The sequence below is a fragment of the Strongylocentrotus purpuratus genome, unplaced genomic scaffold (assembly GCF_000002235.5).
Source record: "Strongylocentrotus purpuratus isolate Spur 01 unplaced genomic scaffold, Spur_5.0 spur5_scaffold_14, whole genome shotgun sequence".
NCBI lineage: Eukaryota > Metazoa > Echinodermata > Echinoidea > Camarodonta > Strongylocentrotidae > Strongylocentrotus > Strongylocentrotus purpuratus.
In genome coordinates, this window is record NW_022145599.1 from 35,602,818 (window position 1) to 35,616,399 (window position 13,582).

Genomic DNA, 13,582 nt, shown 5'->3' on the forward strand with positions numbered 1-13,582 from the left:
TCTACAGTAAAGATTAAAATGCAGTATATAATAATATAGTATCAGTACAATATCAGATATCAATGTGTCACTGGTGAAAGGGGTTATATTGAACTGATAGCTCGCCTGTATCATGGATTAGGTAACGTGTTGTCAGATTACCTAGATCAGTAGCTGTATTTGGAACATATAGTATGTAAGTCCGTATATCGAGTTGTTACTATTCAAGTGTCGCTGTATAATATACAAATAATACACAGCAGTGAGGGTATTAGTAAAATTATCCACACTCGGCGGTACCTTCAAAACAGTCCAAACACCCTCGGCTGTCGCCTCGGGCGTGTTAGACGGTTCCAAAGGTACCTTGTGTGGGCAATTCTTCCTAATGCCCTCACTGCTGTGTATTATTTGTGATGTTTTATAACATTATTTTACTAATGACCGGTCATTATTAAAATTACGTGTGAGCTTAAATAAATGCCTGGTCACGTGTGCGCTACCATCCAATCATTTGATCAGGATTCACGTCATCATCTTATAAACATGTATAGTATAATATACATGTACACGCATTGGTATTTTGCACTGACGAGTTGATTACGTACATGACTCCTGGGGTGTTTCACAAAGATCCTAAGTTGACCTTATCTCTAATTTGGACTATGGGAAGCCATTAACATCCTTGAAAATACTTTGTAAAACTTATTTTTAACAGTCATAAATTGTTGATTCAAATTATTCATATCTTTTATTATCAAGGTGATTTCATGTTCTTGATGTGGAATTTATAAAAAGTCTGAAATACAGATAGGACTGTCTGCTTTCAGACATCCTGAAGACATTGCTCAAAAGTCTCTTGTACATGTTTTATGATAACTTTATTTATACACGCATATCACTTACAACACAATGACTTTTATATTTATGTAATACAACAACATCGTAGCTGTTTGCTATAATATTAGTTTTCGAGAATCATATCGTGAGAAAATTAAACAATAATTATGTGCAAGGTTATATCAGGTTAACAATTGCAAAGCTATATAATCTAATCTGTTCTCGAATCAAGTCCCACACGTATACCGTGGCAAGCTTTAAGATAAACTTGAGTTTGGGTTAAAAAAATAGGAAAATGAATTTTCACAAAATCAAACGAAACGTACACTGAATGTTAAAGATTACAAATAAATGTCATTTGCCAAACAATTTTGGTAGAAAATGTATACTGGCTGAGTAATGAGCATAGAAAGATGAGGAAATCAAGGTAAGTATAGGCTCGACACCATTTGTGTAGTCCCGTATACATCTTTCTGTGTACACTGCTTGTTACTTTACCAAGACTGGGACAAATTTATTATGATTTTGATGAATCCAGAACCTTAAAGTACACACCAATACTTACATGCTACACGATCAACTTTTTTTCTGATCCATTCCACACCTTTGCTTTTACAATGCAATCGCATGACCAGAACTCAACTTTATCTTTAATTATCATGAGAAAAGTGTTCCTCTCTTGTACATAAAGCAGCTTTAGACTGTTAAAGGCAGGCTGCTGTTTCGGAACCCCAATTTCTCCTCACTTCAAGACAAATTTAAAGAGGAAGCTCAGAGGGATATCAAGTTGGTTTGAAGATAATAGGAAGTGGTAGAATAAGGCAAAAAGTTAAGTTGTAAGCGTAACTGATGTGATAGAGCTATAATTGCAATGACGACCTTCGTCATTGCCTTGTTTTCGTTCACATTCTGCCCCATTAAAGTTCTGGGAATTGGCTTTCTTTCTGTGGCCGTATCTCCATCATGGCTTGGCAGACCCGTACCCTTTTATGGATTTAGATACTTGAACATATGCCCTTTCCAGTCATACACAAAATTATATACCCTAACACTGACCGACTTTGCGAAAAATGCCCTCCAAATTTGCCATTTTCAAGAAAATTGAGAAATAACTTCAACTTGCTCTAAATTGGCGATCTTTATACCTACATCAATGAAACTTATTAAGTATCCATATACGTGACAACTGTCTGCCAAGTTTGGTAAAATTCAAACGTGTCAGCGCAAAGTTATCGCCAAAATGATGAATTTACTATGCATTACGTAATAGCGCGTTTAATGCGTGCAATACATTGCGCGAACATAACAATGGTGTCAAACTGACCGCAATGAAGTGCCCTCGAATGATACCAAGTTTAGTACATGTTCACACAGAAAATTGTGAATAAATCGCATTTGAACAAAGGTCACTACACGAATTCCGCCGATTTTCCGACCGAATCTAACACGTATCGGCTATGACGTCATTTTTTCAGACTGCTTTTTGCCCCTTAAACGTCCTATTTTTCCTTGAAAAATTGCAGTGACATGCCGAGTTCCAATACGCAGGGCACCTCATGGCCGGATTTTTAAAATTGGTCAATGGGGCCATTTAAGACGCCATTTTGTCCTATATACATCACGTGTTTCGATAGGATTATCATAGAAAAAAGAGTGTGGTTTACAATAACAATCATGAAATTCTCTTTCTAATGATACCAAATAGAGAGAGAAAAAACAATTTAACTCCGGTCATAATACAGATCCTGTACGTTTTCCGCTCATGCATTACACGCATAGTCTATGGGGGCATATCGGGTTCACGCTTTTGACCCCCAGAACGATCTGTATTGCAATGACGAACATGCACCAAATCCCATTGGTTTTTGCACGCAGTGCTTGCGAGCCCTTTCTACGTCCTTTCCCCTATCCCAATTTCTTTCAAACTTCGTAGGCATAGTCACTACCATCCCATCAAGGTCACTGCTGAGGCCTTTCTTTCGCCCTACCTATCTCCAATATCACAGAAGCTACAGACTTCGTACAAATTGCTCTGGATAGGGCGAGAGAAGCTCTTTCGTTTGACACGTAGAAACATGGCGTCATTGCACGCACATCGTTGTGACACGATTGCATTTCTAGTTTAAATAATAACTATTAAGTTGTAGGCGTAATTGATCAAAAGCCCTTTGGCTCGTTAAGAGAAAATCATTTCTTCGTCAACGGCACTCCACTAATTTGATTTATTTATTTTTATTGTTATTTTATTTTATTTCATAATGAGATTTAACGACATTAATCCTCTTGATATTACGGTGAAAGAATAGAATACATGTCTCCACTATAAAGTAATCTATACAAATATGAAAAATGTGAGTGCATAATCAGTGGTAACCTATCCAGGTAAATTTTCTGATTTGCAGATTTCCGAATTTCTTTTTGCTCAATCACATCTCTGATAATCACCATTGTACTCTTTTGTATTCTTCATTTGATTCTCCCCTAAACTGTCATTGATCCACTCCCGAATTTTTTCTTTTAGGTCGGAGCACGGTAGACCCAAATGTCTCGCCTTTCTACTCTTTGTCGTTTTTCTGGCGGGGATAATGATGGCCGTCGCCGGAATGGGGTCAGCTAGTGCCGTTGGTATTGCGGGCATTGTTTTTCTCATCATCATTTTCATCGTCGTCATCGTCGTCATCATCGCCGTCATCCGCTGGAGTCACAAGCAGCCGGAATTACCTTCGGTGCCGGAGGGATGGGTAGAGGCAGCGAACATGAACCTAAATTTACCAGCATCCACTGTGACTTTAGAAGGAAGAAGCATAACATCTTCACAACCTTATGAGATGACACCCGGCAATTGGATACGTGCGATGCAGTCTGGAGTAGTTGCCATAGGAACACAGCCAGGGTATCCTGAAGATCCCACCCAGCTTTATTCTATAGCTGCACGGAAGTAAGTCTGCTCTTTCTGAGTCCTCATAATTACCAATGTCTTTTGAAGTAAAAACATACTAATTGATAGGAACTTTAAATAAATGATAAACAAAAAAAATGGGCACGATTTGTGACGAACTTTGGAAAGAAGGGAGGGGATGGGGGGGGGGGGGGGGGGGGGGGTGACATTGGATTATAGTCGTTTACCGGGGCACGGTAATATTTTATCATTTTGAATGTATATAATAGACGTACGTTTTATCTTTAAGCGTGCTCTTTTAACACTTTGTGATGAAAAAAATAGGTAAGCTACATATATTCATGGAAATTGACACATGTTGATAGTGGAGGGGAAGGCTTTTGAGTTGCTTTGACAGAACCGTACCCTTAGCTACCTCTGATTTTATTACTGAAACACAAAGTGTCTAGTAATTCTATTATAAACCCAATGACTCGATCAAAATTACATTGTTATGAATATAATTTTGAACATGTTTTTTATAAATTCCTTTTAAGAACTAATTATGTGTGAACAGAAAAGTGTATTTTACTTTCTTTCTTTGTTCTTTAAAAGCTTACTAAGCGCACCGTGGTGTCCTCCCTCTATGCTATCCGCTAACAACCCACCAGCCGCGTCATCAATTCCCTACTCCAAACCGGGAGCCACGTTTCCGGTAAACTACACGGCCCCTTACCCTGCACAACCATCGACTGACAGTGATATGGGCGTGGTCAATCCAACCTCCCAAGAGAACGACATCGTCCCGCCCCCATCATATAATGACGTCGTAACGGGTAATGGAAAATACGACGAGGTCCCGGAAATGAACCCGGAAATGAACCCGGAAATGAACCCGGAAATGAACCCAGAAATGAACCTGGAACTGGACCAACTTAGCTGAACATCCAAATGCTTTGCAATCAGGCGATCCAATGTTTGCAATTTTGTATACTTTTTTTTATTGTGTAGGGGTAGATGAAAACTTATTTTTATACTGGTGCTATATCGTAATTTAATATTTATTTATTGAATGTGGCTAATGTCGAACGTTTCATACTCTTAATCTGATTTTTTTTGAAAAATGAAAAGTAGCTGTAAATTTAAAATATATATATATATATCAAGTCAAGTAAACTTCCAGTAACTCATCTTATTGGTTATCATGCCTATTTTAAATCGCCTTAGCATTAACGTAATTTTTTTCCTGAAAGATATAAATCACGAAGTGTAGAGCAAGTATACTGTAACGTGTATCAGGATCGTTGGTATAGTATGTCATTCTATCTATACACACATTAGATTAATTGGAACATTTTCCCGTAATATTTGTTCCCAGTTTTTGTTTTGAAATGCTCAAGCTGCCATAAAATATCGCAGAACACTTTTGATCCTGCGCAAGTTCTTTCTTCTTAGAAACTGCAATGTTTCTATTAACTGATACTTAATTTTACTTTTTGATATTACTCACATATCATTCGAATTATGTACAAATCTATATAATAATCATAGACCTATTAAAGGGAAAGTCCGTCCTGATATTAAATTGTTTTAGTAGAAGCATAGACCTTAGAGGAAGAAGTCAGTGAACGTTTGAGAAAAATGCCAATTAAAAACAAGAAAGTTATGAATATTTGTAGTTGCGAGCAATCGAACACGAATTGGTAACCATGTGACGTATCTTGCAAGCTCTCCTCCCATTTGCTTAAATGAAAGTTTATGAAATATTAAGGTTTTATGTACAGAGACAATTTGAAAATTCTGCTTCCATTAAAACCAACTTAATACCAGAGTGAACTTCCCCTTTAACATATTGATTTATATTTGATATTTGCAGGAGTAATTAAGAAGATTTATATTAATGATTTAATTTATCGCATTTAGGGTTGATATTGTCTTTCTTAATGGTTGCATAAACACTTAAGTTATGTTAATAACATGAAAAGAAGTGCGGGAGTGTCGTGGTCGAGTGGTTTAAGGCGCTTGACTGTAGATGCGAAGGTCGAGGGTTCGAATCCCGACACGGCACTAATATCCTTTGGCAAGATATTTACCTGCACTTGCTACTCTCCACCCAGGTGTTAAATGGGTACCCGGTAGGATGCGAACGTTCATGTGGTTGAACGAGCAAGTGTGCGCCTGTAAAATGGCGACTGGCTGGAATGCTCCCCAGGGAGTGGAAAATGTGCACACATTGTGTGCGGGTAAGCCTGAATCCGATAACCGGGGTAATAATATATCTGTAAAGCGCTTAGGTACATCGTTGGATCGGTGTGTTGAGCGCTATATAAAAAACCGGATTATTATTATTATTATTATTATTAAAGAATAAGTATTACACACTTTCATATAGTTCATTTGTCACAAGATCTAAAACAAAATGTAAAACACAAAACGACAAATTTGAAATGAGTTTTTTTTTCGGCATCGGACTGTATGCATTCAGTTCCACTATGATGAAAAAATGTTCATATTCTGCTATGGATGAGGTAAAAAACATTCTTATTAGACAGCCGTGTCAATTGTTATTGGAGAAATATATATGTACAAGTGAAAACGAATGGTCTGTTTCGCAAGTGTTTTTTGTATTTTGTAAGCAATAGATGCAGATAGTTTATAAGGGAAAGAAGAGAGAGAAGAGAGAGAGAGAGAGAGAGAGAGAGAGAGAGAGAGAGAGAGAGAGAGAAGAGAAGAGAGAGAGAGAGAGAGAGAGAGAGAGAGAGAGAGAGAGAGAGAGAGAGAGAGAGAGAGAGGGGGGGGGGGAGTGAGGAAGGGGCAGAGTATCAATGTTTTATCAGTACCCAATTCCTGTAAATTGTACCATCCTATATTCATCTGATCTGTATTATGTCTATGATATGTCTGTCTGCCTCTTTCAATCTCTTAATGAATCTCTCTCTCTCCCTTTCTCTGTCTCTCTCTCTCTTTTGTTTGCCGTCATTCGATCTCTGCAATTCTTTCTCCCCTTTCATTGTCTCCTCTTCGATTGAATGAAGCCTAGCAAATAATAATAATCTAATAATAATAATGAATATAATGTTAGCTGATGCCGAAATATGAATAAAAAAGACGGTGAGGAATAGAAAGATATACGACCATACTAAGCAAAACGTTGACAAAGAAGGTTGGGTTCTGGGAAGAGGTGACAAATAATTTGTGAGCGTTATCATTCTTATTATGCAAGTGTGGAAGAACATCAGATAAGACATGTTCCCCGAAAAGCATGGCTCTTCAAATGCCATCATATTCTAAATATGTCATGTAACATCGTAAAACTCCAGGGTATGATTTTTACGCCACGTGTTCGTGTAGTCCCATATACATCTTTCTGTGTACAGTGTTTGTAACTTTACCGAGACTTGGCCAAATTTCTTATCATTTTGATGATTCCAGAACCTTGCAATACACACAAATTCTTATATGCTAGATGATCAACCTTTTCTGGTCGATTCCACACCGTTTCTTTCACAATGCATTCGCATGACCAGAACTCAACTTAGTCTTTAACCCTGAGTACAGCTACGCAACCGATACAGAAACAGAAACAGACATGTGCTTCACTAGTACATTTTTAATAGTCGAATTACATTAGGCCTAATTTTATGAAAAAGTTCCTATTGTTTATTAGGTGGACTAAATTAAACTCTACCCGCTGAAATCTAGTTAAGGTTTGAACATGTGCTACAAATTGTATTAGTATAATAATTGATACCGGACGATTTGTCAATCACAGATTTAGACACGTATAATAATAGATTTAGTGTTTATTAGGAAACTTGATAGTAAATTATATTAGCGGTGAAGTAATCATTAAAATACGTGAAAACAAAACCAAACATATTCTAACAATTTATTTAAAAGGAGATTTTAAAAAAACGAGCAAATCTACAGTCAGTCCATGCCTGCATGCCACACTGAATAAAACCAGAAACAGAAAGAGAGACAGAGAAGGAGAGAAAGAGAGACATAGAGAGAGAGAGAAAGGGGAGAGAGAGAGAGAGAGAGAGACATAGAGAGAGAGAGAGAGAGAGAGAGAGAGAGAGAGAGGGGGGCTGTATTAATCATAAGGGAGATAATTTTAATGGAATATGCAGGAGAAATGGAATCTTGTTCTTTGCTTTCATTGCAGGTCTTCCCAGTAGACCAACATCAAACGGGGCCCCAAACAAACAACAAAGGCAACGAAATCATCAACAACAACAAGGGTAACAGTAACAACAACTTTTTATAATTATATAAATAATATTTTGCCATCTGTTTTTCAAGAAATGTTTTAAATAGCTCAGTCCATAAAAACACGAGACATTCGGAAGAATTTAATTTACCTCTCTTGCGGACCCTCCTAGCCCGAAATGCATTCAAACAGTGCGTCCCAGAAAAAAAGAGAAATATCGAGATTTTATTATAACTTAATCACAATTGTAATTAATAAATGACACATATTTTGTAGATCCTCCTCTTTCATTTGGTCCAACTTACATGATGCATATTTCACGCATGAGTGATTAAAACAATTTGAAGAGAGGCCGTACCAAAAAGTCATTTGGCGGACGATATCTGAATTCCAAAGAGAAAATTACATTTCTAAAAAAGTTAATTTTCTGTCCTTGCATATAACACCTCAATCAGCAAAAAAAGAGGAAGAAAAGAAGAGAAAAAAGAAAGGAGAAGGGAATAAAAAAGGAGAAGAGAAAAGAAAGGAGAAGAGAAAAGAAACACAGAGAGAGAGAGAGAGAAAAAAAGACAAAATAGAAAGAAGATAACCATCCCACTCCGGGGTCGGAGGTACCGAATTTGTGTTCCCAAAATCTCCGATAAACGGTTACTTTTTAAGCAACAAAGTCCGGCCCGTAATACACAAAAATCCGGCCCGTACTGACTTTACACACCGGAGAAAGAGGAACACTGAGTACAGTGACAGTAACGACGAGGGGAAAAGGGAAAAACTGTAATCGGGAGATTTGGGGTCATTCTAGAAGGCTTGGAGAACCTTTTTGAATAAAGGGGGCCTGGCCGGCCGCATAAATCTCGAGCCGCCTATATTCAAGGTTAAACGTTCAAAAAAGCCCTGCGCTACAAAGGTCATCACTCTTTAGTGAGAAATTTGAAAAGGGCACAATACTTTGGATGTCGTTTAAATTATAAGCTATATACTCAACAGTCAAATTTTAAATTAACGGTAGGGCCGCTTCACAACTTTACCCTTCATTTGGATTCAGCTCATACCAACTCGCTTGTGCTTGTATTTGAACTCATGTTGGTAGTAATCATGGACAGGGCGGCGACCCTGGGTCCGATAGGGGGACAAGTCCTCCGGGAAATTTAGAAATATAGCTAGAAAGAAATATAGCGAAAGAACGTACATATTGGGCTTTGGGATTTTCTGGAATGCACAATTTCAGCATTCATCATTGCAAAATCTCGCTTGGCCGCTACGTCCCGGCCCTTGCCCGAACACAAAAATGTGATATGACGCTTCCGGCCGTGATTTATCCATGGTTGGTGTAATAGATTTAAAAAAAATTCATTTCTACTATTAAACCTAAATGTGTGCTATCACAATCATGATTGTTTCATTCCCCTTTAAAGCAGGGGCGTAGCCAGGGGCGGTAGGGAAAGTAAGAGGACATAGGACGAAAAAGGAGCAGACAATCAAAAACATTTTTGAAAATTCTGACAAATCGAGAACGGTCCAACGAATCGTCTTATTTCTCTAATAATTTAATGAAATGTCCAAGCTTCCGCACTTCGCTCGGGAGGGGGGCAACTGAATTCAGACAAGGATGAAGAGTCAAGAATGGTACAACGATTCGTCTTCTTTTTCTAATTTAATGAAGCGTCAAAGCTTACGCGCTACGCGCGGGCGGCGAAAAACTGAATTCAGACAAGGATAAAGAGTAGAGAATGGTACAAAGAATCGTCTTCTTTCTCTAATAATATTTAGTGAAAGGTCAAAGCTTCCGCGCTTTGCGCAGGAGGGGGAGAAACTGAATTCAGACAAGGATTAAGAGTCGAGAATCGAACAACGAATCATCTTTTTTCTCTAATAATTTGATTAAAATATAAAAGGTCAAAGCTTCCGGCGCGGGAGGGGGGGGGGGAACTGAATTCAGACAAGGATTAAAAGTAAAGAATGGTACAAAGAATCGTCTTCTTTCTCTAATAATTTAATGAAATGTCAAAGCTTCCGCGCTTTGCGCGGGGAGGGGGAGGGGAACTGAATTCAGAGGAGCATTAAGAGTCGAGAATGGAATAACAAATCATTTTCTTTCTCTAGTAATTTCATTACACCATGATAGGTCAGAGCTTCCGCGCTTCACGCGGGAGGAAAAAAAACAAACACTGAATTCAGACAAGGAATAAGAGTCGAGAATGGTACACAAATCGTCTTCTTTCTCTAATAATTCAATTCAAATATGAAAGGTCAAAGCTTCCGGCGCGGGAGGGGGGGGGGGGAACTGAATTCAGATGAGGAATAAGAGTCGAGAAAGGTAGACAACGAATCCTCTTCTTTCTCTTATATTTTAATGAAACGTCAAAGCTTCCGCTTTGCGCGAGGGGGGGGGGGGAACTGAATTCAGACAACGATTAAGAGTCGAGAATGGTATACAACGAATCCTATTCTTTCTCTAATAATTTCATGAAACATCAAAGCTTCTGCGCTTCGCGCGTTATGAGGGGGGGGGGGGGGGGCAGCGAGATGCCCGAATATGAATTTTTGATATCTTTTCTCGTTTATTTTAGTGATAAATAACATTTTCACAAAATACACATTATGCTCAAATTTTTAATGGCTCGGGTCCCTCATTAGCCGAATTGTGAAACCAGAAAATTACTTTTTCGGGCAACAGGCTTCAGCCCCCCCCCCCCCCCCCCCCCCCCCCCCCCCCCCCCCACCCGATGAAAATCGAAACCGCCCCCCTCTATTAGAAAATCCTGGATCCGCGCCTGCTTTACATAACAAAGATAGGAGAACGCGGTCACAATACAAAAAGTAGAAATGCCTACAAGAGCTAAGTCACCCGTGGCAAAAAACAAAAACACGTCACTGTTTATCATGAATAGCTTTCAAAGTCATATAGAAAAGCCTTTTGAGGTACACTTTTGTTGTATACGGTACGGCGTGTGTGGGATGTGATGACGCGCGCTGGTCAGCAAGGCGTGACGGAATCATTGTCCCATCTCCATGAGCATACGATATTCAATAACGTGTCTGGGTTATACCACGAGCGGTAGGATCATGGTTATTTATAGAGAAAAGAGAGGATCCCTGTGCATACATGTATTCGAAAGACGTCGTCAAGGCACCATCTACAGTATAGATTACAAACCACTATTAAACTGATAGCTCGCCTGTATCATGGATGAAGTGACGTGTTTTCAAATTACCTAGATCAGCAGCTGATTTTGGAACACATACTATGTAAGTACGTAGATCGAGTAGTATACTGTTCAAGTGTCGTTGTATATGCATGTAGTATAGTCAGGGAGTTGCAACTCCCTGGTATAGTATAATATACATGTACATGGTATTTTGCACTGTCGAGTAGACTACGTACATGACCCTTGGTCCTGTACTACTGACATCGAACTTGCACGCGACCTACATAAACATGTACTGCTCTGTGATAAAATCATGATGATAGTACATGTAGGAACTGCTACATGTATAACTCTCATATCCCTGGTATGACCATTATGTTGTCATGTACACGTACAGTTAGGTTTGTCTGTTTTCTGACAGACATTACATTGCTCAAAGTATATTTTACCTATTAAATATGAATTCTGTATTGATACACGCATTTTGAATTATGTAATTACTACTTCTTTCAACACAATAGGATGATGTAATGCAACAACATTGTAGAGCTGTTTGCTATGATATTAATTTTCGAGAGTCATATCATATTGTGAGAAAATTTAATAATATGTGCAAGGGTATATCGGATAAACAATTTCAGAGCTGCATGTATAGTCTAATGAACTACGAAGTTGTTGAGCCAGGAAGAAAACAACTTCTGAAATTTGATCTATAGCTTAGGTGTGGCATTGACGCTCTTACAAAATATGCAGGTGGTGATTTCGTGATAATAGTCATAATTGACTGTTTGCCAAAAACACTCATCAACGACAACATTAAAATACCTCTAGTCTCAAATCAAGTCCCACACGTACTTGTTCCTCTTTTGTACATGAAGCAGCTTTAGACTTTTAGAGGTAGGCTGCTGTTTGATTCAAACAGCAGCCTGTGACTGAACGTTTCAGGTATATCCATCGATTGTGATCGGAATCCCATTTCCTCCTCACTTCAAGACAAATGTAAAGAGGAAACTCATATTATATGTTATCTTCAAACCAACTTGATATATCTATAACAGGAATATCAAGTTGATTTGAAGATACAAAAAGTGGTCGAATAAGGCAAAAAGTTGAAGGTGTAAGCGTAATTGACGCGAAAGAGGAGTTTAATGTATACCCAATAGTTTGTAGGCGAAATTGATGTAAAATACATGTAGTAAAGTATAAAATAATATTAAGTAGTAGGCGTAATCAATCAATAGGCCTATAGCTCGTTGAATGCCCCCTGTCAACAGCACTCCACTTATTTGATTTATAATGTTTTAATATTATTATATTTCTTTAATTTTATACTGAGATTTAAAGGGACTTATTAACATTGTTTAGATGCGAGAAACTGATGTGTAGGTAGTGACTTCAATGCTAGATGTACAATTAAAGATAATCTGAAAGTTTGATTGAAATTTGAAAACTGATCTGATCGATTCCTGTATTCTCCCAACCATAATATTGATATAATTTAATTACATTTTAGGTGAATGAAATCGTCACAAAGCAAGGAATTGGCTTTACATACCATTCCAAACATTTCAATGTTGGAAGATTGTCAAAAGCCAGTTGTATCTCTTATATTCATGGAAAAACGGTTGAGTGCAAATATTGGTTTGGAGAATTTACTGTCAGAGGGTGCTGCCCAGTGACGCCTTCAACAACAAAAAACATCAATATATTTGTGTTTCGAAAAATTGTGCAGGGCTTTGTGCATGTTAGAGGGTTATTATAGTAGAAGGAATATAATAAGTAACAATTCATTAACAAATTACGCATTTTTTCATCAACCTTCAACAATGTTATCGGTTCAAGTTTAAAGACATTAGTCCTCTTGATATTGTGATGAAACAATAGTTCCATTTAATGAAGGGTGTTGGTAATTACATGTCTCCACAAAATAACCTATACATATATGAAAATGTTAGTAAATCAGGTAAATTTCTAATTTGCAGATTTCCGAATTTCTGTTTCCCCGTCACATCTCTGATAATCACCATTATACTCTCTTGTATTCTTCGTTTGATTTTAATAATAATAATAATAATAACGGTGCTTATAAAGCGCTTACCCCCGCAGTCTCTATAAGCGCAAGCAAAATACAATGATGAACAATTACATAGTAAACAAAACAAAACAAATATAAATAAACCTTCTAATTTCGGTACATATGAAATATACATCAATGCGAACATAGAAGCTTATTATTAAAAGCAATTTTGAATCAATGTGTCTTAAGACAAGTTTTGAATTGGTTGACAGTCTGACAGTTTGTTGACATGTAAAAGTACTGTGTTCCAAAGTTCAGCAGAAGCTTTGCAAAAAGAGCGATGATCATAAGAAAGAGTTGACACCGAAGTAGACACGAGGTTTAATTGTGAATATGACCGTAGATTGCCTGAGGGTTTGTATTCCTGGATTAGTCGGTGGCAATTCGTCTCCCCTTTAACTGTCATTGATCCGTTCCCTAATATTTTGAGAAGGAGCTGGGGGTTGAGG

The 13,582-nt window shown here is 37.9% G+C and overlaps 1 protein-coding gene across 2 annotated transcripts; it reads left to right on the top strand.

Moving 5' to 3' along the window:
- LOC105436425 lies at positions 1 to 5,295 on the top strand. 2 transcript variants are annotated; one of them, XM_030984841.1, is made up of 3 exons: positions 1 to 175; positions 3,338 to 3,754; positions 4,310 to 5,295. In XM_030984841.1, coding segments are annotated over exons 1-3 (747 nt in total). In that variant the 5' UTR covers positions 1 to 173; the 3' UTR covers positions 4,638 to 5,295. The 2 variants fall into 2 exon arrangements, with proteins under 2 accessions (XP_030840701.1, XP_011669974.2); XM_011671672.2 differs by having other exon boundaries at positions 1 to 121.
- Positions 5,296 to 13,582: the final 8,287 nt, after the last annotated feature.

Coding starts and splice junctions, on each gene's coding strand:
- LOC105436425 (XM_030984841.1), top strand. Junction 3,755..4,309: donor TATTCTATAGCTGCACGGAA/GTAAGTCTGCTC, acceptor GTTCTTTAAAAG/CTTACTAAGCGCACCGTGGT.